This window comes from Podarcis tiliguerta, assembly GCF_965153285.1.
Source record: "Podarcis tiliguerta genome assembly, chromosome: 9".
NCBI classification, from domain to species: domain Eukaryota; kingdom Metazoa; phylum Chordata; class Lepidosauria; order Squamata; family Lacertidae; genus Podarcis; species Podarcis tiliguerta.
In genome coordinates, this window is record NC_139542.1 from 70,453,039 (window position 1) to 70,473,798 (window position 20,760).

The 20,760-nt window shown below is 47.1% G+C and overlaps 2 protein-coding genes across 2 annotated transcripts in view; both read right to left on the minus strand.

Moving 5' to 3' along the window:
* LOC310657815 (uncharacterized protein) overlaps positions 1-20,760 on the minus strand; it is a 437,520-nt gene that overhangs the window by 135,713 nt on the left and 281,047 nt on the right. The gene's annotated exons all lie outside the window — the stretch shown is intronic.
* On the minus strand, positions 682-18,986 carry CYP11A1 (cytochrome P450 family 11 subfamily A member 1). The gene is made up of 9 exons (XM_083398903.1): positions 18,532-18,986; positions 12,336-12,491; positions 10,306-10,505; positions 7,831-8,034; positions 5,122-5,282; positions 3,859-4,025; positions 3,137-3,215; positions 2,396-2,587; positions 682-1,438 (listed from the first exon to the last, which is right to left on the minus strand). Exons 1-9 carry the CDS (start codon positions 18,819-18,821, stop codon positions 1,316-1,318), a joined length of 1,572 nt encoding a protein of 523 aa, XP_083255029.1. The 5' UTR covers positions 18,822-18,986; the 3' UTR covers positions 682-1,315.

Genomic DNA, 20,760 nt, shown 5'->3' on the forward strand with positions numbered 1-20,760 from the left:
AGGTGCAGTGCTTGCTTACCAGGTGGGAGAGAGGAGGTTGGTGCAGGGCAAAGATGCTCTGGTAGAAGCCAACCCTTTGCTCCTGCTGGGACCATTTGCCGTGCGCCAGAGCTACCCAGTCTCCCTCCCTGTAAGTGTCATAAACTGGCTGAGTCGGGATGATGCAGAGGAAGGATTGGCCAATGACTGGGGGGGCGGGGGGGATTGGCTCTGGCAAGGATGGGTGGATCTGCCAGAGAGGATCCTGGGGGTGGGGGCTTCCTCAACCTGCCCTCTCATCTCCGTCCCCTGTGAGTCCTACCACATTCTTTGTTCCCTGCAAGAAGGGAGGGGGGGTTGTTGAAGGACGCTGAGGTTGGGGGCACTATCCCATTCATCATATAAAAAAGGATGGTGGCTAACAGAACAAAATCTGGCTTCTACATCCCCAGGCAATGCCTGCCTGAATAATGGGTGCTCTTAATGGCAGCAAGCGAGTTTCCCCAAACTCAGATCAGATTGGCTTGGCTTGGCTTATTCTGTTTCCCGGACAAATTTGGGGCTAGTTTGGGCTGAGTTCCAAAGCAGTCAAGACTGAATTCCAAACCAGATGTCCCTAGGAAGTGAACATTTCATCCACTGAAATTGATTGGCAGGGGATTAAAGACAGGGGAAGAAAAAATTTCTCCACGCAACATGCAGTTGATTTGTGGCATTTGCCACCAGTGCCTTTAATAGAGAATTCAACAAATTTATTGGAGTGGAAGTCATTCAACAGCTGCTGGCTCAGTAGAAGACCCATCTTCACAGGCAGTCATGCCCCACTGTTGCTGGACGAGGGGGCAGCAGCTTAGGAGGCCTAATGCCTTTAAGGCCTGTTTGTGGAGCCTCCCCACAGCACTTCAAGAAGCTGAGTGCTGAACCGATGAGCTGCCTGATCTAGCAGAGGTTGTCTAACATTCTTAAGCCTTCTAGACTTGCATCTGGCTTGGCCCTAAGACTATGGGAAGACCTGTGCAGCAAGCATGCTTTTTCCTTCCAGTGTCTAAATCGGGGTGGAGAACCTTTCTCAGCTCTGGGGCCACGTTCCAGTGGTGGGCAGAGCCACTAGCCCTGGTCTAAATTGTACTGCATGAGAGTCAAGGAGTCCCACCCCAAATTATTTATCTCAATGCTAGTGTCTCCCTTTTTTGCATTTAGGAAAAGCGGCCACTGGACACCCAGGGAACTTTATGCACAGATATGAGTGGACCGGTCAGACGGCTCCCCATCCCCCTTGAAGGAGGCTCCATGTGTCTTGTCTTGCCCCAGAGGCTAATGGGAACTCCTTCTCCTTTCACAGCTGGGAGTCCAGAGGCCCTAGGGTCAAGTGGATGGGCTTGTCTGGAACCAAGATGAGTTTGAAAGTGGTGTTGATGTCCACTCCCCTCTTGGTCTCAATCTTGAAGCTCTCCAACATCTAGAGAGATGGAAGGAAAAGGGGTCAAGAGAAGCAATTTTCTATCACTGAAAAGGAAAATACAGATTGTGTCTCAGTATTACTGACAGTAAACCCAAGTCCATGCAAATAGCGTAGGGCTGTACATGATTGGTTTCAGCAGGGCTATTCTGAACAAGTAAGTTGGATACAGCAGTATGCTCTTGTTGTTTTGTATCAAGATGCCACCTGCCACACCTTTCAGTGCAAAGGTGGGGTACAAATTTAAGCTAATAAAAAAAAGAATTGGGTGTGATGAGCCTTTTTCAATGGCTCCTTTTTCCATTGCTTTGATACACAGAACTGGACATGGGACTCCAGTTGGTGTCTGACGAAAGCAAAGCAGAGCAGTACCATGACTTCCCTTGATCTGGACAAAAGTCTTCTGTGGATGCAGCCTAGAATTGCATTAGCTGTTTTTGCAGCTGCATCACATGGTTGACTAATAATAATAATAATAATAATATTTTTTTATTTATATCCCGCCCTCCCCAGCCAAAGCTGGGCTCAGAGCGGCTAACAACAATAAAAGTAAAAGTAAAACAGCATTCTAAAATCAACTCATTCTAAAATCAATTGAGAATCAAATTCATGGCAACCATTGGGCTAGAGTTCTATGAGGATTACCGAAGGAGGGGGTCAGACTATGCCTTGGCCAAAGGCCTGGTGGAACAGCTCTGTCTCGCAGGCCCTGAGGAAAGATGTCAAGTCCCACAGGGCCCTAGTCTCTTGTGACAGAGCGTTCCACCAGATCGGGGCCACAGCTGAAAAAGCCCTGGCTCTGGTCGAGGCCAGCCTAACCTCCCTGCATGTTGAGAATGCAGTCTCCTAAGACCCCAAGATCCTTCTCACATGTCTTGCTACCATCCAGGCATCCCCCCCGTCCTATATTGGTGCACCTGGTTATTCATGTCATGGGGGAGGCACTTCCAGACTCACATGTATCAGGAAGAGCTGCATCTCTAGCTCAGCAATCCGGCGCCCAAGGCACTGGCGTGGGCCAAAGCCAAAGCCCAGCCCCCGGAAGTACGTGGCGTCCGCCTGCAGCCACCTGTGCGGGTTGAACTGCTCGGGCTTGGTGAAATACCTGGAATCCCGGCCCATCGCATAAAGTCCCACCTGGACCAATGTCTGTGCAGAGGAGGAAAAGGGTTAGTGAATATATACCTAGGTTTTCAGATTTTTCATGTATGTGGCCCAATGGGGGGTCTAGGAGAGCGCAACAGGCTCAGTAACACCAGGCATGGAGCTTTTGGGACACCGCAGCAGGCGCCACAACTATGACGACCCAGATATGAGCACCAGATTTTGCAGTTGCACAGGATGCTACTGAAATTTGAGACGCCAAGGTCTGCCATTGATGTGACCCTCCTCCAAATTCCCCTTTGGTGGTTAGATTAGGCTAGGCTAGGCTTGGCTAGGCTCGCTTTAGGGACTAAAGTCCCTAAGCGAGTCACAACCAAGTAGTAATAATAATGAAAATGCAGCCATCAAGTCACACTAAGATATTTAAAATGGGTTTAATGGTACAATCATATCAATGATGCCGCCCTAAGGCCCAGGAAAACAGAGAAAATGTTTGCTGGTCGCTGAATTGCATCATGGCATCATTATCAACACACAGCATCACAACGGTAATGGTAGATCAAAGAATGGTGGCTTTCCAACCTGGTTACTCACCTTGGCAGGAATACAGTAATTCTGAAGAATGATGTCTTGCGCCACGTATCTCTGTAACGTCACTGCGACCGGGTGGAGCCTTCAGGAAAGACCGGGGGGAGACATTCATCCACTCAGCCTTAATCCACTCTGGAGAGCTTAACCCCAGAGATAAGGTAAAGGTCGGGACCCCTGACCATTAGGTCCAGTCGTGACTGACTCTGGGGTTGCGGCACTCATCTCGCTTTATTGGCCGAGGGAGCCGGCGTACAGCTTCTGGGTCATGTGGCCAGCATGACTAAGCTGCTTCTGGCGAACCAGAGCAGCGCACAGAAACGCCGTTTACCTTCCCGCCGGAGTGGTACCTATTTATCTACTTGCACTTGACGTGCTTTCGAACTGCTAGGTTGGCAGGAGCAGGGACCGAGCAATGGGAGCTCACCCCGTCGTGGGGATTCGAACCGCTGACCTTCTGATTGGCAAGTCCCAAGCTCTGTGGTTTAACCCACAGCGCCACCCATGTCCCACCCCAGAGGTAGTAGGATAGAATTGCAGAAGTGGAAGGGACCCGTTCCTGCCAACCCCATTTGTTCTTGCTGACTTCCTACCACCATCCTCTTTCCCCACTCCTTGCCACGTACCCAAAGTTAGACTGCAGGCAGCCTCTGGAGCCTGGGTGCTTCCCCCCTATGTGGCAATCCTTCCACCCTAGACAGGGACCGCCCCATTGCCTGCTGCCCTACCTCAGTGTCTCCTTGATAGCAGCTTTCAGCAGCGGCACAGATTTCAACATCTTCAGGACATCCCCCTGGGAAGACGACCTGGCAGCAAGGATCTCCGACCGCAGCTGCTCCTGCAGGCCAGGGGCCCGGGCCAATTCATACATTGCCCACTGGAGGGTCATTGAAGTCTGGAAGCGCATCAGGAATCAATGGGGAGAGAAGGAAGGAGATACTGGGCTGGCTTCTGTCCCAAATATTTGTACACACTGGATCAATGCCTTCTTCAAACGCAGTGGCGTAGCGTGGGGGTGCAGGAGGGGGCCGGCCGCACCGGGTGCAACATCTGGGGGGGGGCGCTCGCACTCGCAGCTCTCTGCCCCTACCTGGCTCACTCACTCTCACTGCAGTGCTGGCTGTGCGAATCTGATCCGAGCCGCCGGGTCGCCGCCCACTGTGGAGGGGAGGGTGCCAGGCGTGCGGTGCGGTGCGGAGAGAGAGCGAGGGACTATCTGGGGGAGGGACAGTGCAGCGGGGGGGGGCGCAAATTACATGCTTTGCCCCGGGTGCTGACAACCCACGCTACGCCACTGTTCAAACGTATTAGCTTGTTTCATAAAATTTATACACTGCTTGGTTGTAAGATAAACCTCTCAAAGCAGTTTCCAGTAATAAAGCATAAAATTATCAGTAAAAACAATTATTTTAAACAGTCAAAAAAATCAGCAATAGACTAAAAACAGATTAACATTCACATCGACTTTCTAAACCAGGGGTCAGAAACCTTTTTCAGCCGTAGGCCGGTCCACCGTCCCTCAGACCATGTGGTGGGCTGGACTATTTTTTTGGGGGGGGGGGAATGAACGATTTCCTATGCCCCACAAATAACCCAGAGATGCATTTTAAATAAAAGCACACATTCTACTCATGTAAAAACACGCTGATTTGCAGGCTGGATTGAGAAGGCGATTGGGCCACATCCGGCCCACGGGCCTTAGGTTGCCTACCCCTGTTCTAAACATCTGGTGGACTTGTCTGAACAAGAATGTTTCCAGCAGTCGCTGAACAGAGTACAGCGAAGGTGCCTGCCTGATTTCAATAGGCAGGCAGTTCCAGAGTGTCACACTAAAAAACTGAGTCCTTACAAATGTGAAACAGGTGCTATGTGTCTCCTGTAACAGTTTGGTTTAGAGGCAGGCATTGCTGAGAAATTCAGTTCAGGACTCCTTTAAAGCCAGATCTCTACAACTCACACTTGTTGTCAACAGCCCTGCCATCGTCTCTTACCGTGTCTACACCTCCTGCCATCATCTCTGTGACGCTGGCTTTCGTATCTTCAAGAGGCAGCTTGTTCTGCAGCAAGAGGCTGGACAAAATGCCCGTGTACTCTTGGTCACTTCTCCGTTTCAGGCGGAGGTCTCGGTAAATGTTCTGGATACACTTGTCAGCTGGTGAGACAGAGACGAAGAAAGTGGGCGCTGTGTCCAGTTCTGGGCACCACAGTTTAAGAAGGATGTTAACAAGCTTCTTAGAGGAGGGCGACCAAGGTGACCAAGGGTCTGGAAACCAAGACTTAGGAGGAACAGTTGTAGGAGCTGGGGATGTTTAGATTGGGAGAAGAGGAGAATGAGAGGAGGTAGGAGAGCCATCTTCAGATACCTGAAGGGTTGTCACATGGAAGATGGAGCAAGCTTATTTTCTGCTGCTCCAGAGGGGAAGACCCAAACAAATGGACGCAAGTTACAAGAAATGAGATTCTAAGACTGTCTTGCCAGAGTGGTGCATGCTCTAGTTATCTCCTGCTTGGACCAATGCAATGCGCTCTATGTGGGGCTACCTTTGAAGGTGTCCCAGAAACTACAACTAATCCAGAATGTGGCAGCTACACAGGTGACTGGGAGCAGCCGCCGAGACCACATAACACCAGTCTTGAAAGACCTACACTGGCTCCCAGTACGTTTCCAAACACAATTCAAAGTGTTGGTGCTGACCTTTAAAGCCCTAAATGGCCTCGGTCCAGTATACCTGAAGGAGAGTCTCCACCTCCATCGTTCTGCTGGACACTGAGGTCCAGCGCCGAGGGCCTTCTGGTGGTTCCCTCACTGCGAGAAGCCAAGTTACAGGGAACCAGGCAGAGGGCCTTCTCGGTAGTGGCACACGTCCTGTGGAACGCCCTCCCACCAGATGTCAAAGAGAAGGACAATTACCAGACTTTTAGAAGACATCTGAAGACAGCCCTGTTTAGGGAAGCTTTTAATGTTTAATAGACTACTGTATTTTAATACTTTGTTGGAAGGCGCCCAGAGTGGCTGGGGAAACCCAGCCAGATGGGTGGGGTATATTTAATAAATTATTATTATTATTATTATTATTATTATTTGCATTTCATAGGCCATTGTGAGAACTGGATGCTACATAACAGTAGACGGGCCATTGGCCTGATCCAGGAGGCAGTGGCGTAGCGTGGGGGGTGCAGGGAGGGCCGGCCACACCGGGCACAACATCTGGGGGTTAGGGTTAGGGGGCGCAAATCCACGGGTTAGGGGGCGCAAATCCACGGGTTAGGGGGTGCAAATTACTTGCCTTGCCCCGGGTGCTGACAACCCACGCTACGCCACTGCCAGGAGGCTCTTTTTCTGTTCTTACTGTTCTTTTACAGTTAATGAAAAGCATTTCCAAATAAATTAAGACCTCACTGTGTGACCTTGGAGAACGCAGCGTGGATAGCACAGGGCGAAACGGATAAATGACCATATGTCAGCTTTTGATGTTTACATGTTCCTAGATGTAGCCTTGATGCCGAAGGCAAGCTGGGGCTCTGAGTCTCCCTTGCTGTGCCCCCTCCCCTCCTCCTCCAACTGCTCAGACACCATTCCTGTGATTCATTGAAGCACCTCAAAGGCCTTCTTTCTCACCCCTCCACTCCCAGGTGGAGCTTGGAGCTACTCTTTGCCATGTTGCTCTTTTGGGTTTGGGGGACCTATGGCCCTCCAGATGTCCCTGAGCAACTCCTCCCATCATCCCTGGCAACTGCCCATGCCTCTAGTAGAACCTGGAGGGCCAGCAGTTTACCAGTCCTGCTCTCATTTTCACAATCAATGGGAAATGAACATCTCTGGCCCGGTGTGACGGACAGCCAAGCCAGACCAGTGTCTGGTGATGCCATGCCTTGGAATTCCACCAGAGGGCTGGACCCTCTCTCTGATTGGCTGTCAAGACAGCCAGTCAAGGCGGGGCAGAGCCATCACTGGGAGAGAGAATAAAAGGAGCCGTTTTGAGGGAGAGGGAGATGGTTTAAGAGGGAGCTGGAGGGAAAGTTAGGGAAGGTTGGCTCTGGTCTGTGTGTGTAACATCCACCCTGAGGAAAACACCTATTGGTAGAGAAAGGAGTCTGGAAATAAGCCGAGCATCTAGGAACCTGTAACACCTAATGGAAGAGCAATGACTGAAATAAGCCACTGAAGTTTAAAAGAAGTTTAAAAGATTTACTACCTTGTTCAGAATACAGTCACTAGATTTAGTATAATTATTAACAAGTTATCTGTTTCCTGAAAGACCTTGATCTCGTGACACTTCATTTGTTTTACCAACTTTTGTTTTGTAAAATAAATCTGAGAACTCTTTTTCTAGTTGTAGATATTTCCCTCAGAGTGGATGTGTTCTTGAACTCTGGTAATCACAGAATCTTAGAACTAGTGTTGGAAGGGATCCCAGAGGTCTTCTAGACCAACCCGCTACAATGCAGGAAAGCAACTAAAGCAACATGTTTCTTGCTGACCTGAATGAAGGAGAGAGAGGAATCTGAGTGTGTTTAAGGACTAGCCTACTGTGCAAAGGTAAAACTTGCATTTCCTGCTCTGCCCCATCCCCTGGGAGGTTGCTTAGAAGGTAACCTCCCAGGATGCCAGGTTCTAGGTTGCCTGGAAAGTAACCTAGAAGGCCCTTGACCTTAAAAAGGTCCCCCATCCTTGGGGCCCCATGTAAACACATGCTCACCATGCTTGAAGATGATGTCCCAGGCCTTCACGTGGTCCAGCCAGATCTTGGAGTTGATCCTGCGCAGAAGACTCGGCGAGAGATAGAGCATCGGCGAGGTAGTGTTGAACATCAGGGTTACGGCATCGATGAACTGCTGGCTCTCTGGGTCAATGACATCCTGCAGGAGTCCCAGGCGGGTACCATACAGGACATTGCACACCGCTGGGTGAAAGGGCAGAAGGAGAAAATGAATCCCTGCTGTACAGAAACGTCCCATACTCTGTCCAGTTGGGGGTGGGAGTCAAATGGGTAGCACTTTGGCCGCACATCCCACGAAGGACCCTTTGGGTCGCTTCCATCCCTACAATTCTACAATATCCTGTGGCTGGGTGTCGTTGCACAATGGACTTTAAGATCTCAAGAACATAAGAAAAGCCTTGGCCCAGCACCCTCTTCTCACAGTGGCTGAACAGTTGCCTGTGGGGACCCCACAAGGCCGGACCAGAGCATAACAGCAACTCTCCCCTCTTGCGCTTTCCACAACCGGTATGTGGAAGCAATGCTGCCTTCAACTGTGGAGGCAGAGAGGAGCCATGGTGGCTCATAGCCACTGACAACCCTCTCCTCCTCCATGGAGTTCTCTAATCCTCTTTTGAAGCCATCACATGTTGGTAGCCATCGCTGCCTACTGCGGGAGGGAGTTCCACAGTTTAACTCAGTGCCAGTCCTACAGTGAGGTAGAGTGAGGCAGCAGATGCCGAGGTAGCAGAAGAGGCCAGAGCTGAGTGGTGTGTGGCTTGCCCTGTAGTGGAAGAAAATGTCCTATGGAAGGCTTCTGCAAGTGTCCTGTGGGAGGGCGCCATCTTGTCTTTTGCCTCAGCAGCACCATAGCAAGGTGGATGAGTGAATGGGAAACTCTTTGGAAAACATGAATTTTAGGGCATGTTGCACAATTAAAGAAAATACGGTGAAAATGCAGTTCAGGTGGTACCTTACGCCATCAAAACTCTCCAAGATGTATTAAAATATTTCAGACAAATGTTGGCGGTTTGGAGATATGTACAGTATGTGGTGGACATGCCGAAAAATTAAAGAGTTCTGGAACCTCATCTATGATGAGATGAAAAAGATCTTTAAATTATCATTTGCAAAGAAGCCAGAAGCATTTCTACTTGGAATTTTAGGCAGTGATATCCCGAAAAATATAAGAGAAGTCTTTTTATATATATCAGCCGCTGCCCGGTTATTAATTGCATCGAACTGGAAAGGGGGGAAAGTGCCAACAGTAATGGAATGGCAGAATAAGTTATTAGACTATGCAGAATTGACAGATAGACAAAACAATCATTCACACAAAAATGGGATATGTTCAAGAAATACCTACAAAAATATAACAACAACATAACATCTATGGCAGCGTTTGAATGACCCTTGTGTAAATTAAATACTGCTAAGCAAGGAAAAACAGTACAATATGTTGTAAGAAAGTACTAGAAACTATAGTAAGAGTAAGGTAAGAAGTATAAGTACATTCAATGTCGTAAATGTAACTTACATCGGGAAATGACGGGAAGTCTGTTTTCATATAATTTAGTTTATTGGATTTTTTACTTTGGTTTATTTTTGTTTAGTTAGAAATTATAAAAAAGAGCATGTACAAATACAAGTTTGAATCAATATTTAATGGTATAATTATTTAAGGCTGTAGATGTACCTAAGATTGTGTGTGGATGTAAAAGAAGAAGAAGAAGAAGAAGAAGAAGAAGAAGAAGAAGAAGAAGAAGAAGAAGATGATTTATAAAGGTAAAGGGTAAAGGGACCCCTGACCATTAGGTCCAGTCGTGACCGACTCTGGGGTTGCAGTGCTCATCTTGCTTTACTGAGGGAGCCAGCGTACAGCTTCCGAGTCATGTGGCCAGCATGACTAAGCCACTTCTGGCGAACCAGAGCAGCGCACGGAAACGCCGTTTAACTTCCCGCCAGAGTGGTACCTATTTATCTACATGCACTTTGATGTGCTTTTGGACTGCTAGGTTGGCAGGAGTTGGGACCGAGCAACGGAAGATGACCCTGTTGCGGGGATTCGAACCACCGACCTTCTGATCAGCAAGTCCTAGGCTCTGTGGTTTAACCCACAACGCCACCTGCATCCCTAATAAGATTTATAGGAAACGGAAAAGGAAAAAAGAAGAAGAACATAAGAAAAGTCTGCTGGATCAGGCCAATGGACCATCCTGTTCTCACAGGGGCCGACCAGATGCCCCAGGGAGAAACCCATAAGCAGTGGAAGACCCACACACTCCCCTCCAGTGGCTTCCAGCAAGTGGTATTTGGAAGCCATGCTGCCTCTGACAGTGGAGGCATCTATATCTTCTCTCAAGCCACCGCTTATCCCTGGAATCATAGAACGACAGAGTTGGAAGCGACCTTGGGTTCACCTAGCACACCTTCCTGCAAAATATTCCCTCCCACCGAGCCCCCGAGCCCACTCACACTCCAGAGCAAACCGGAACAGCTCGTTGCTGAGGTCAGCAGTCCATTTCCCCTGCCCGCTTCTTTGGATCTGTGTGTGTACTCTCCGGACGAAATCTTCCCCCACCTCGTTCAGGAGAGGCACAAAGTGATCGGTCACCTTGAGGGACAGGGCCTCCCTGTTGATGACCAGGCGGTCATGGCGCCAACTCTCGCCACTCCTAAGTGGATGAAAGAGAAACAGAAGGATCAGCGAGGAGAGAGCCCAGGGAAATGCAGAAGAAACGTATGCAGGGCCTTACATTATTTCATGTTACGTATTTATTTCATGACATTTATCATTGTAGAAAGAAAACCCTCAAAACAGGTTTCTTTTAATAAGAAGATAAAGCAATAAAATTAATAATAAGGAGAATTAATAAAAGACTTTCAAGATGTCAAAATAAAAATAGACTAGGTAAAGGGACCCCTGACCATTAGGTCCAGTCATGGCCGACTCTGGGGTTGCGCGCTCATCTTGCTTTACTGGCCAAGGGAGCTGGCATTTGTCCACAGACAGTTTTTACAGGTCATGTGGCCAGCATGACGAAGCTGCTTCTGGCGAAACAGAGCAGCGCATGGAAACGCCGTTCACCTTCCCACCAGAGTGGTACCTATTTATCTACTTGCACTTTGACGTGCTTTCGAACTGCTAGGTTGGCAGGAGCTAGGACCGAGCAATGGGAGCTCACCCCGTCGAAGGGATTCAAACTGCCGACCTTCTGGTCAGCAAGTCCTAGGCTCTGTGGTTTAACCCACAGCGCCACCCGCGTCCCTTAAAAATAGACTACAAACAGGTTAAATGTTGCATCAACCATCTAAGCATCTGGGTAGACTTGTCTAGACAAGAATGTTTTTAGCCAGCACAACAACAACAAAAGTCCAGTAAAGGCATTTGCTTGATATCCATTGGCAGGGAGTTTAGGTACTGAAAGGTGGAGGTCTTGTGAAAGCGGAGTGGGTGTTATTTGGCACCTGTAACAGGGGCAGTTCTGCCCATCGAAGTGATCAATCTGTGTTACCCCAGATGATCATCTTGAAGGACAGTGGCTCCTTGATCCCGGGGAATAATCCCTGGAGATCTCAGCGAATAAACTGATCCCACGTTTACACTAATAGTAATTACCTGGACTTCCAATAAGTGTTAGCCAACAGCATTTATAGGAAGTCCAGCGACTGCATGGAGAGGGACTCCTGACCTCTGTGACCTCTTCATCTGAAGGTCAAAAGGGGTCAGATTCACCCAAATGCCTGGGTAAACAGGAATATTTTCAAATCCCCCCTGAAAGTTATTAATAATTGGGTTTCGGGGATGAACGGTCCTCACTCCTAACCCTTTGACATGCTGGTTGGGGCTGGCAGGAGTTAGCATCCAAAGCAGTGGTTGGGGGAGGCAGCACTGAGCTGGATGTCCATCAACTTCAATAGATCTACTCTGAGTAGGACTCAAACATAATACTTCCCAGTGGCCGGTGGTCACCATTAAAATGGGCCCCAAAGGGGAAGTTACAGGAATTACCAGTGATTGAGGAGTGGCAGGCGAAGATGATGGACTTTGCAGAATTGGCCAAACTGACCTGCAGGATTCGAGACCAGGATGATCAAAAATCTCAAAGGGACTGGAGTAAATTTATTGTATATTTGAATAATAATTGCAAAAATCTGAAGACACTAGCAGGACTGAAATAAATCCTACAGTGTGAACAATAGGCTAAAAAGTGCGAGATAGGATTTGAAAGTGGAAAACCTGCTGAAGGGAGGGAGGGAGGGAAGCCACAAGCTTGGCAAAGCTGAAAGTAAATGTGTGTGTTATTGTATTGTTAAAATACTGTTTAAGGAGAAAAATAATAAAAAATAAAAAAATAAAAAAATAAAAAAAATAAAATGAACAGTCCTCCCCTAAGATTTCCTGCAGATGCCCTATGTATGCTTTTCTACAGTTATTCCCCACCCCTGTAGATTGCCTGCTCACAAAATGCCCTCCTGCCCCCAACACATCACACAAGCCTTACTTGAGAAGCACTCCGTATGCCTTATTGCGGAAGTCGCGATAGGCTGTCCAGGGTGGTACCATGAACCTCTCTGGGTACATGCCTTCCGCTTTAAAGAGCAAAGCCGCATCCTTAGGATCAATGATGTTGACGCTTTCGTAGGTGCCCAGCTTCTCCCTGCAGCAAGAGCAACGAGGAACACGGGTGAATTGGAACTGCTCAACACCCAGGCCTTCTCTTTTCTGGAGGAAGAACGTAAGGAGAGACTGCTGGATCAGGCCAATGGCCCACCTAGTCCGTCGTCCTCCTCCTCTTGGAGTGGCCAGCCAGTTGTGCCAGTGCGGAACCCACAAGTAGGACCTGGGCACAAGAGCATCACGCTCTGCTCCTGTGTTTTCCAGCCGCTGGTGTTCAGAAGCGCTGCTGCCTTCAGCCTTGGAGGCAGAACACAGCCTGCCATCACGGCTTGCAGCACTTGGCAGCTGCATCCTTCACCAACTAGCATCAGGCAAGAAGCCTTTCTCCATGCCAGGCATAATTTTAGAAACTTCCATCATGTCACCTCCTACTTGCCTTTTCTTTTCTTTTTTAATAATATTTATTAAAAGTTTTATAGTTACAGAAAGAAAGTATGAGAGAAAATAAAAAACAGTAAAAAAATTAACAAACATACATCAAAAATAGAAAAAACACTGCATCAAAACAACAAGAAAAAAAAACTTTTAAAAACACATCCAATTTCCATATCTTTATCTTTCATTCACTTATTTCCTCGACTTCCTCACACCTCCCTTTTCTGTATTCTAGTTCAATTAGCTATTTCAGCAAATCCTTTCCATCTTTCTCAATTTTTTGTTCTATAATTTATCTTAACACAACCTAACTTTAAATTTTCCGCTTTAGCCCATTGACAATCAGTTTTTGCTTAATTCTTTATAACATTCCTACTAAAACCATATAACTTCATTCCAATATTCTTCTAACATTCATTAATTTTGCAGTATTTCTGTAAATATACTTTATTTTTTTTCCAATCTTCTTCCATCGACTCTTCTCCCTGGTCTCGGATTCTGCCAGTCATTTCCGCCATTTCCATGTAGTCCATCAGCTTCATCTGCCATTCTTCCCGGGTGGGTAGATCTTGTGTCTTCCCTACTTGCCTTTTCAGCAAGTAACGCAAAAGTGTAGCAGCAGAAGACTCAGCATCAAACAGACTGATGATGCTATAATTCCTCCACTGCACGGAGTTGCCCTAGATGACGCTTAAGTTCCCATCCAACTCTACAATTCTATGTCTCACTTGACAGTCCTCTGTTTAAAAGACTGTCAAGAGCATGGGTCGGCAAACTAAGGCCCATGGGCCAGATCAGGCCCAATTGCCTTCTGGGTCCGGCCCGCGGATGGTCCGGGAATCGCCGCGTGGTTCGCCAGCTCGCACATTCTTTCCCTCTCCCTCACACGGCGTCGGCGTCTCCTCCCTCCCTCCTCCTGGCTTCTCCCCGCCCTGCCTAGAGGAGGAAGGGGGCTGGGCTTTGTTAGTGCCAGCAGCAGCAGCGCTCGAGCGGCTGCCGGTTTAAGCAGCACCTCTCCAGAGCCCTTTTGCTCTCCGCTCATCGTTCCTCCGCCGCTGCCGCTGCCACCAGTCCCTGCTGCTCGCAAGACACAGGTAAGCAGTCACCAGGGCTCATGGTGCTCTTGCATCATTCCCCCCCCCCCCAAAAAAAATATAGTCCGGCCCACCACAAGGTGCTGAGGGACAGTGGACTGGCCCCCTGCTGAAAAAGTTTGCTGACCCCTGGTCAAGAGGGCAGGGTCCCACACAAATGCATCCTCTGTTCAAAAGGTTCAAGGCCAGTGAGAGACAAGGCAGTCAGACAGCAGAAGCCTTGAAGTTACCTGTTCACAGTTAGCAGGTGTAACCAAACAATTAAACCCCTGGGTTGCAAACAATTTTCAGTAATATCCAAGGCAACACGATGACCAAGTACAGTGGTACCTCGGGTTACATACACTTCAGGTTACAGACGCTTCAGGTTACAGACTCCGCTAACCCAGAAATAGTACCTCGGGTTAAGAACTTTGCTTCAGGATGAGAACAGAAATCATGCTCCAGCAGCGCGGCGGCAGCAGGAGGCCGCATTTGCTAAAGTGGTGCTTTAGGTTAAGAACGGACCTCCGGAATGAATGAAGTACTTAACCCGAGGTACCACTGTACAACAATGCAATCTCAATATAAACTCTTTATATAGTCTATACAGAACATTGAACAATATGAGAAACCTAATAAGCAGAAATCTTATGAATCTCTGAAAATCACTAAATGTGCACTCTTGATGGATTCTCTTGAAAACAGAACCAAATAAACATAAGTCTTATAAGTCTCTGAAAGTCTTAGTAGACTCTGCAAGTCTCTGAAAAAAGCAATGGGTCAGATTCTTATCTGATGAAAACAAGCCGTTAAAGCTTTGTTTTATGACGACCAACAGATGTAGTGAACAGTGATTCCGGATATAAGAGATTTATAAGATTTCAGTTTATTTAGTTTCTCATATTGTTCAATGTTCCGTATAGACTATATAAAGAGTTTATATTGATAGTGCATTGTTGTACTTGGTCATTGTGTTGCCTTGGATATTACTCACAGTTAGCAGGTGGACAGCAGACTGACTGAGCTGGCAGACTGGTCCTCTGGCCACAGCCTTTTGAAATGAATTCCTGTTAGCATTATGATACCTGCTATTTCATTCTCTGATGCTGAAATTGTCCTGAAGCAGTTAACCTATGGAACTCCCTCCTGAAAGAGGTTGTGATTGCCACAAATTTGGGTGGCTGCAAAAGAGGATTGGACACATTCATGGAGAAGGAAAGGGCTATCGATGGCAGCTAGTTGGGATTGCTATGTTCTGACTCTACAGTTGGAGGCACAATGTTTCTGAATACCAGGTGCTGAAATCACAGGGTCCTGTGCTCAAATTCTGGTTTCAGGTTTCACATAATGGGCCACTGGAAGAACAGGGAGCGAAACTAAGATGGGCTCCTCTTGTCCTGATCCAGAAGGCTCTTATGTTCTTAAGCAAAAAGCAAAAAACAAAAACCACACCAAAATTGCTGGCAGTAAATTGTAATTGACGGAACGATCATTTTGAAACACCCTGTTCTGCTGAGGCCAAATATATTTTTATTACCTTATCTGAAAGACACACACCATCTCTAAAGACAGGGTGAGAGTAAGGAGCAAGGATCTTATGTGCAAAGTAAAAAGGTCAAGGTAAAGGACCCCTGGATGGTTAAGTCCAGTCAAAGGCGACTATGGGGTTGCAGTGCTCATCTCACTTTCAGGCCAAGGGAGCCAGCGTTTGTCCACAGACAGCTTGCTAGGTTGTGTGGCCAGCAGGACTAAACCGCTTCTGGCACAACAGGACACCGTGGCGGAAACCAGAGTGCACAGACTTGCACTGGTGTGCTTTTCAAACTGCTAGGTTGGCAGAAGCTGGGACAGAGCAACCGGAGCTCACCCCATCGTGCAGATTTGAACCACCGACCTTCCGATCGACATACCTAAGATGTTCAGTGGTTTAGAACACAGCACCACCCATGTCTTCCTCTATGTAAAGTAGGGGTTCTGCAGGCAAGTGCTCTCTCTTAAGGAAAACATACACAAAACAATGGGAACTTTGAGCAACCCAGTCAGATGAGTGGGATATATATATATATATATATATATATATATATATATTCATATTCCCCTAGATCTAAGATGTCCAACAAAGGGGAGGCAAAGAAGCAGGTCTGAATGAGGACGGGCAATGTTTAAAGATATTTGGAATAGTAAGCAGATGGCACCATAATTCAAAAGCATCAACTCTTCGGCAATCAGCCTTCTTGATGGTCCAGCTCTCACTTCCATACATCACTACTATGCCGAAAAAGGTCTGTATAGTTAAGCCATGGTTTTCCCAGTAGTGATGTACGGAAGTGAGAGCTGGACCATCAAGAAGGCTGATCACCGAAGAATTGATGCTTTTGAATTCCGCTGCTGGAGGAGACTCTTGAGAGTCCCATGGACTGCAAGAAGATCAAACCTCTCCATTCGTAAGGAAATCAGCCCTGAGTGCTCACTGGAAAGACAGATCCTGAAGCTGAGGCTCCAATACTTTGGCCACCTCATGAGAAGAGAAGACTCCCTGGAAAAGACCCTGATGTTGGGAAAGATGGAGGGCACAAGGAGAAGGGGACGACAGACGACAAGATGGTTGGACAGTGTTCTCAAAGCTACCAGCATGAGTTTGACCAAACTGCGGGAGGCAGTGGAAGACAAAAGTGTCTGGCGTGCTCTGGTCCATGGGGTTACGAAGAGTCGGACATGACTAAACGACTAAACGACTAAACAACAACAAAGCAGATGGCAAGGAGCTGCAATGGTTTTTCTGTCTTCTAAGAGGGCACATACAAAATCAAAACTAGAAAAAAATCAAATAAAACAAACTCTACAAACTGAGCAAGCTGATTTAAACATTTCCCCTCTGTAAATGGATGGCTGCTTAATGGCATTGCCAGAAAAGAGGACAGTTTTGCATACTGTTTGCTAATTGATATGTATAAACAACACATACACACAGAAAGAGATGTATACAATGCCAAAGTCAGCAAATAAAGTCAATTAAGATGCAATAAATCACAGAGTAGCTTAATCAATTATCAGTTAAACAAAACAGCCGAGTGATATGTCAGTTAAACAGAAAGAACAAAAATAAGACATGTTCAGAATTATATTCAATTCTTACTCAGAGCATACTGGCTGAAATTAGCCATGGCTCTTAGGTCTCCTCTAAGTAAATGTTAGTTGAACATAACTCACAGTTATAATTGGAATTGTCACAATAATTACAATTGTCAAAGGGCCAGCCAGTTTGGGCCAGACTTTCCTTTGGGTCAGTGAGATTCCAGGCTAACAGCTCAGGGGTGAAAGAAATAGCTTTTTGCATGACCCACTGAAGAGGACAATTAACACCATACAATTCAAAACAGCAACATTTAATTGCACATTTGTTCAAAATCCAGTTAAAACTATTAAGTTGAGCTGACCAAAATTGATGACAAATTTTTCAAAGCCTGAAGCTCATTCACAGCTCCAGCTCCCACCCGTAGCTGTCAACTGTTCCCTTTTCTTAAGGGAAATTCCCTTATTCCGAATAGGATTCCTCGCAAGGGAAAAGTTGATAGCTATGCGCCCACCCCCTTGCCTCTTAGAGCGATCCCGCTGCCACCCCCTGCTTTGTGAACCAAAAGGACAAGGGGAGCACATTTCCCCACCAAAGTGGCCTGAGACCTGTAAATTACCCCTCACACAGCCCTGCGCCCAGCACGCATCGCAAACTGCAGTTCCCAGGAATCGGAGCGCGGCGCGGGGTTGATGTGCTTTAAACAGCAGCCTAGTCTTAAGTAGTCCCATGAGCAAATCCAGTCCTTTTTTCTGGGGAGACACGCGGGGGACGCGAACCCCTAAAAGTTTTGTGAATCTAAATGCACCTGGGAAGGATGCGGAGGAAGCGGCGGCGGCGGCAGGAGGGGAGAGGCAGGAAGAAAGCGGCCACCTGCGAGCTCCGCGGTCCTCTGATCCTCTGGCCTTGGGCGCCCCCGCTAAAAAGCTCCCTCCCCTTGGAGATGCGCCCTGCGCCCCTTCCCCTTCCTTCTCTTATTTCACTCCTTTTCTCTCTCGTCTTCCCACCCCAATTGAAAGTATCTGTCAATGTCTGGTCGTCGTCCCGCTCTGTTTTACCATTTATTTTTGGATACAGGAAGGCTTTTGGAAGGACCTAAATTCCCCTTCTTTTCTGGATATTTTTTTAAAAAATGTGGTCCTTAATAATCAGTTCTTTCTTTCTTTCTTTCTTTCTTTCTTTCTTTCTTTCTTTCTTTCTTTTTTGGCAGAACCACAAATTCTGGACTGAGAATTTGTGTTTTCCCCTCTGGGTTTCCTTTTTTTAAAAAAAAATTAAAAGCCATCTTTTGGGAAAAGCCTTCTCTGTCCTGTCCATTTATTTATTTCCCCCGATTTGAGCTATAAAATGGTGATTTCTTTGAGTGAAAATGAAAGCACCCCTTAAACATATTTTTTAAGGAAAAAAACAACAACAAGCAAATCTTTTCAGAAAGCCCAAGGAGCTGCTAGAAATGAGAGAGGGTGGGACATATCAGCCCAAAGAGACCCCCTTACCTGTAGATGGGCCCAAATTGCTGGAACTTCTTCACCATGATGTTGTGGACATTGTGGAAGCCGTCTTCCTTCCAGAAGTGGTACAGGTTGAGCCAGCTGTTTCTCCAGTGGCCAGGTAATTGGTCAAATGGCCTGCCCACTTTCTCCCGCAGAGGAGAGGGGTGCAACTCTCCAGAAGCTGCGTGAACTCTGCGGTGGCCCAGAGGCTGGGTAGTTTCAGACCAGTATAAGATCCTCAAGCTTCTGGGGATGCCCAAGCCAGGGAGGCAGAAACCATGCCTGGCTTGCATGGCAGCAGTAGGGAATAAAAGAAAAAAGGAAGAGGAACAAAGCAGCCAGAGGATAAATCCTTTGGAAGTGATGCAAGTTCTCCAAAGGTCAGGCTCTTATAGCAGCTGGGCTGCCGTCTCAAGGATGCTGAACGCCCAGTGGCTTTTGGCTTGAAATCCCAGCCCATTTGCCCGCCCCCTTTATGATATTATTCAGGAATAAAGTCTTTTGGCTAAGATAACGTGTAACTTTAAAGGCACGTACACACAGGAATAAAGTCTTTTGGCTAAGATAACGTGTGACTTTAAAGGCAAGTACACACGAGATAAACCCAAACAAATAATGGGTAAGTAATTCTAAAGACGTAATTCTAAAGTAATTCTAAAGTAATTTATGAGGAACGGCTAAGAGAGCTGGGCATGTTTAGCCTGGAGAAGAGGAGGTTAAGGGGTGATATGATAGCCATGTTCAAATATATAAAAGGATGTCACATAGAGGAGGGAGAAAGGTTGTTTTCTGCTGCTCCAGAGAAGCGGACATGGAGCAATGGATCCAAACTACAAGAAAGAAGATTCCACCTAAACATTAGGAAGAACTTCCTGACAGTAAGAGCTGTTCGACAGTGGAATTTGCTGCCAAGGAGTGTGGTGGAGTCTCCTTCTTTGGAGGTCTTTAAGCAGAGGCTTGACAACCATATGTCAGGAGTGCTCTGATGGTGTTTCCTGCTTGGCAGGGGGTTGGACTCGATGGCCCTTCTGGTCTCTTCCAACTCTATGATTCTATGATTCTATAATTCTTAAGGGACGCGGATGGCGCTGTGGGTAAAACCTCAGTGCCTAGGACTTGCCGATCGCATGGTCGGTGGTTCGAATCCCCGCGGTGGGGTGAGCTCCCGTCTTTTGGTCCCAGCTCTTGCCCACCTAGCAGTTCGAAAGCACCCCCAAGTGCAAGTAGACAAATAGGGACCACTTTATAGCGGGAAGGTAACGGCGTTTCCGTGCGCTGCGCTGGTGCTGGCTCGCCAGAGCAGCTTCGTCACACTGGCCACGTGACCCGTAAGTGCCTTCGGACAGCCCTGGCCCCCCGGCCTCTTAAGTGAGATGAGCACACAACCCCAGAGTCAGACACGACTGGCCCGTATGGGCAGGGGTACCTTTACCTTTTTAATTCTAAAGACAAGCAGATTCACTGATGACGATGAGAATGAATCGTAAAGGAAGCAGAAACCTTTTGCATTTTAAATCTAGACCTTAGGAACGGTTTCCTTGAAACGAAGGTCACTGGAGACAGATGGCATTTTCGTTGCTGCAAGGTTTATTTAAACATATATACAGGCTGAACATAACATTGGAAACCTTTTTTAAAGCATTTCAGATACAGAAAATCAGAGGGCTGGGTGGGTAATTCTGTTACTAAAATTATATTGCACTCATATATCAAAGCCCCAAAAGACAAGCAATGGTCCAAATGGAACATCCTTGCAACAGAGTCCTATTTATTAGAATAGAAATTGTTAATAGCTGGAAATCACAGGATAGCACACAGAGAACAATTTTGGAAGTCTGGAAGTACAGAGGTGAGGTCTTTATTCCAGGCATTTCCCCAATAATCCCATCACATGAGCATCCAGGCTTTTAGCTGAAGGATAGGGAAAGAAGAATTAATGCATTAAAAGAAATTAATTTTATTAACTTGCAAGATTTATATACAGTAGTAAAAAGATAAAGGTAAAGGACCCCTGACAGTTAAGTCCACTCACAAATGACTCTGGGGTTGCGGCGCTCATCTCACTTTACTAGCCAAGGGAGCCGGCTTTTGTCCGCAAACAGTTTTTCAGGGTCATGTGACCAGCATGACTAAGCTGCTTCTGGCAAAACCAGAGCAGGGCACGGAAACGCCGTTTACCTTCCCGCTGGAGCGGTACCTATTTATCTACTTGCACTTTTACATGCTTTCAAA

Excerpts from the sequence above, each read along its gene's own strand:
- CYP11A1 (XM_083398903.1), bottom strand. The coding sequence starts at position 18,821 with ATGCAAGCCAGGCATGGTTTCTGCCTCCCTGGCTTGGGCATCCCCAGA. Across the intron at positions 8,035-10,305 it reads GTTCCGGTTTGCTCTGGAGT|CGGTGTGCAATGTCCTGTAT; the intron begins GTGAGTGGGCTC and ends CCTTTCACCCAG. Across the intron at positions 3,216-3,858 it reads GCTATCAAGGAGACACTGAG|GCTCCACCCGGTCGCAGTGA; the intron begins GTAGGGCAGCAG and ends TCTTTCCTGAAG.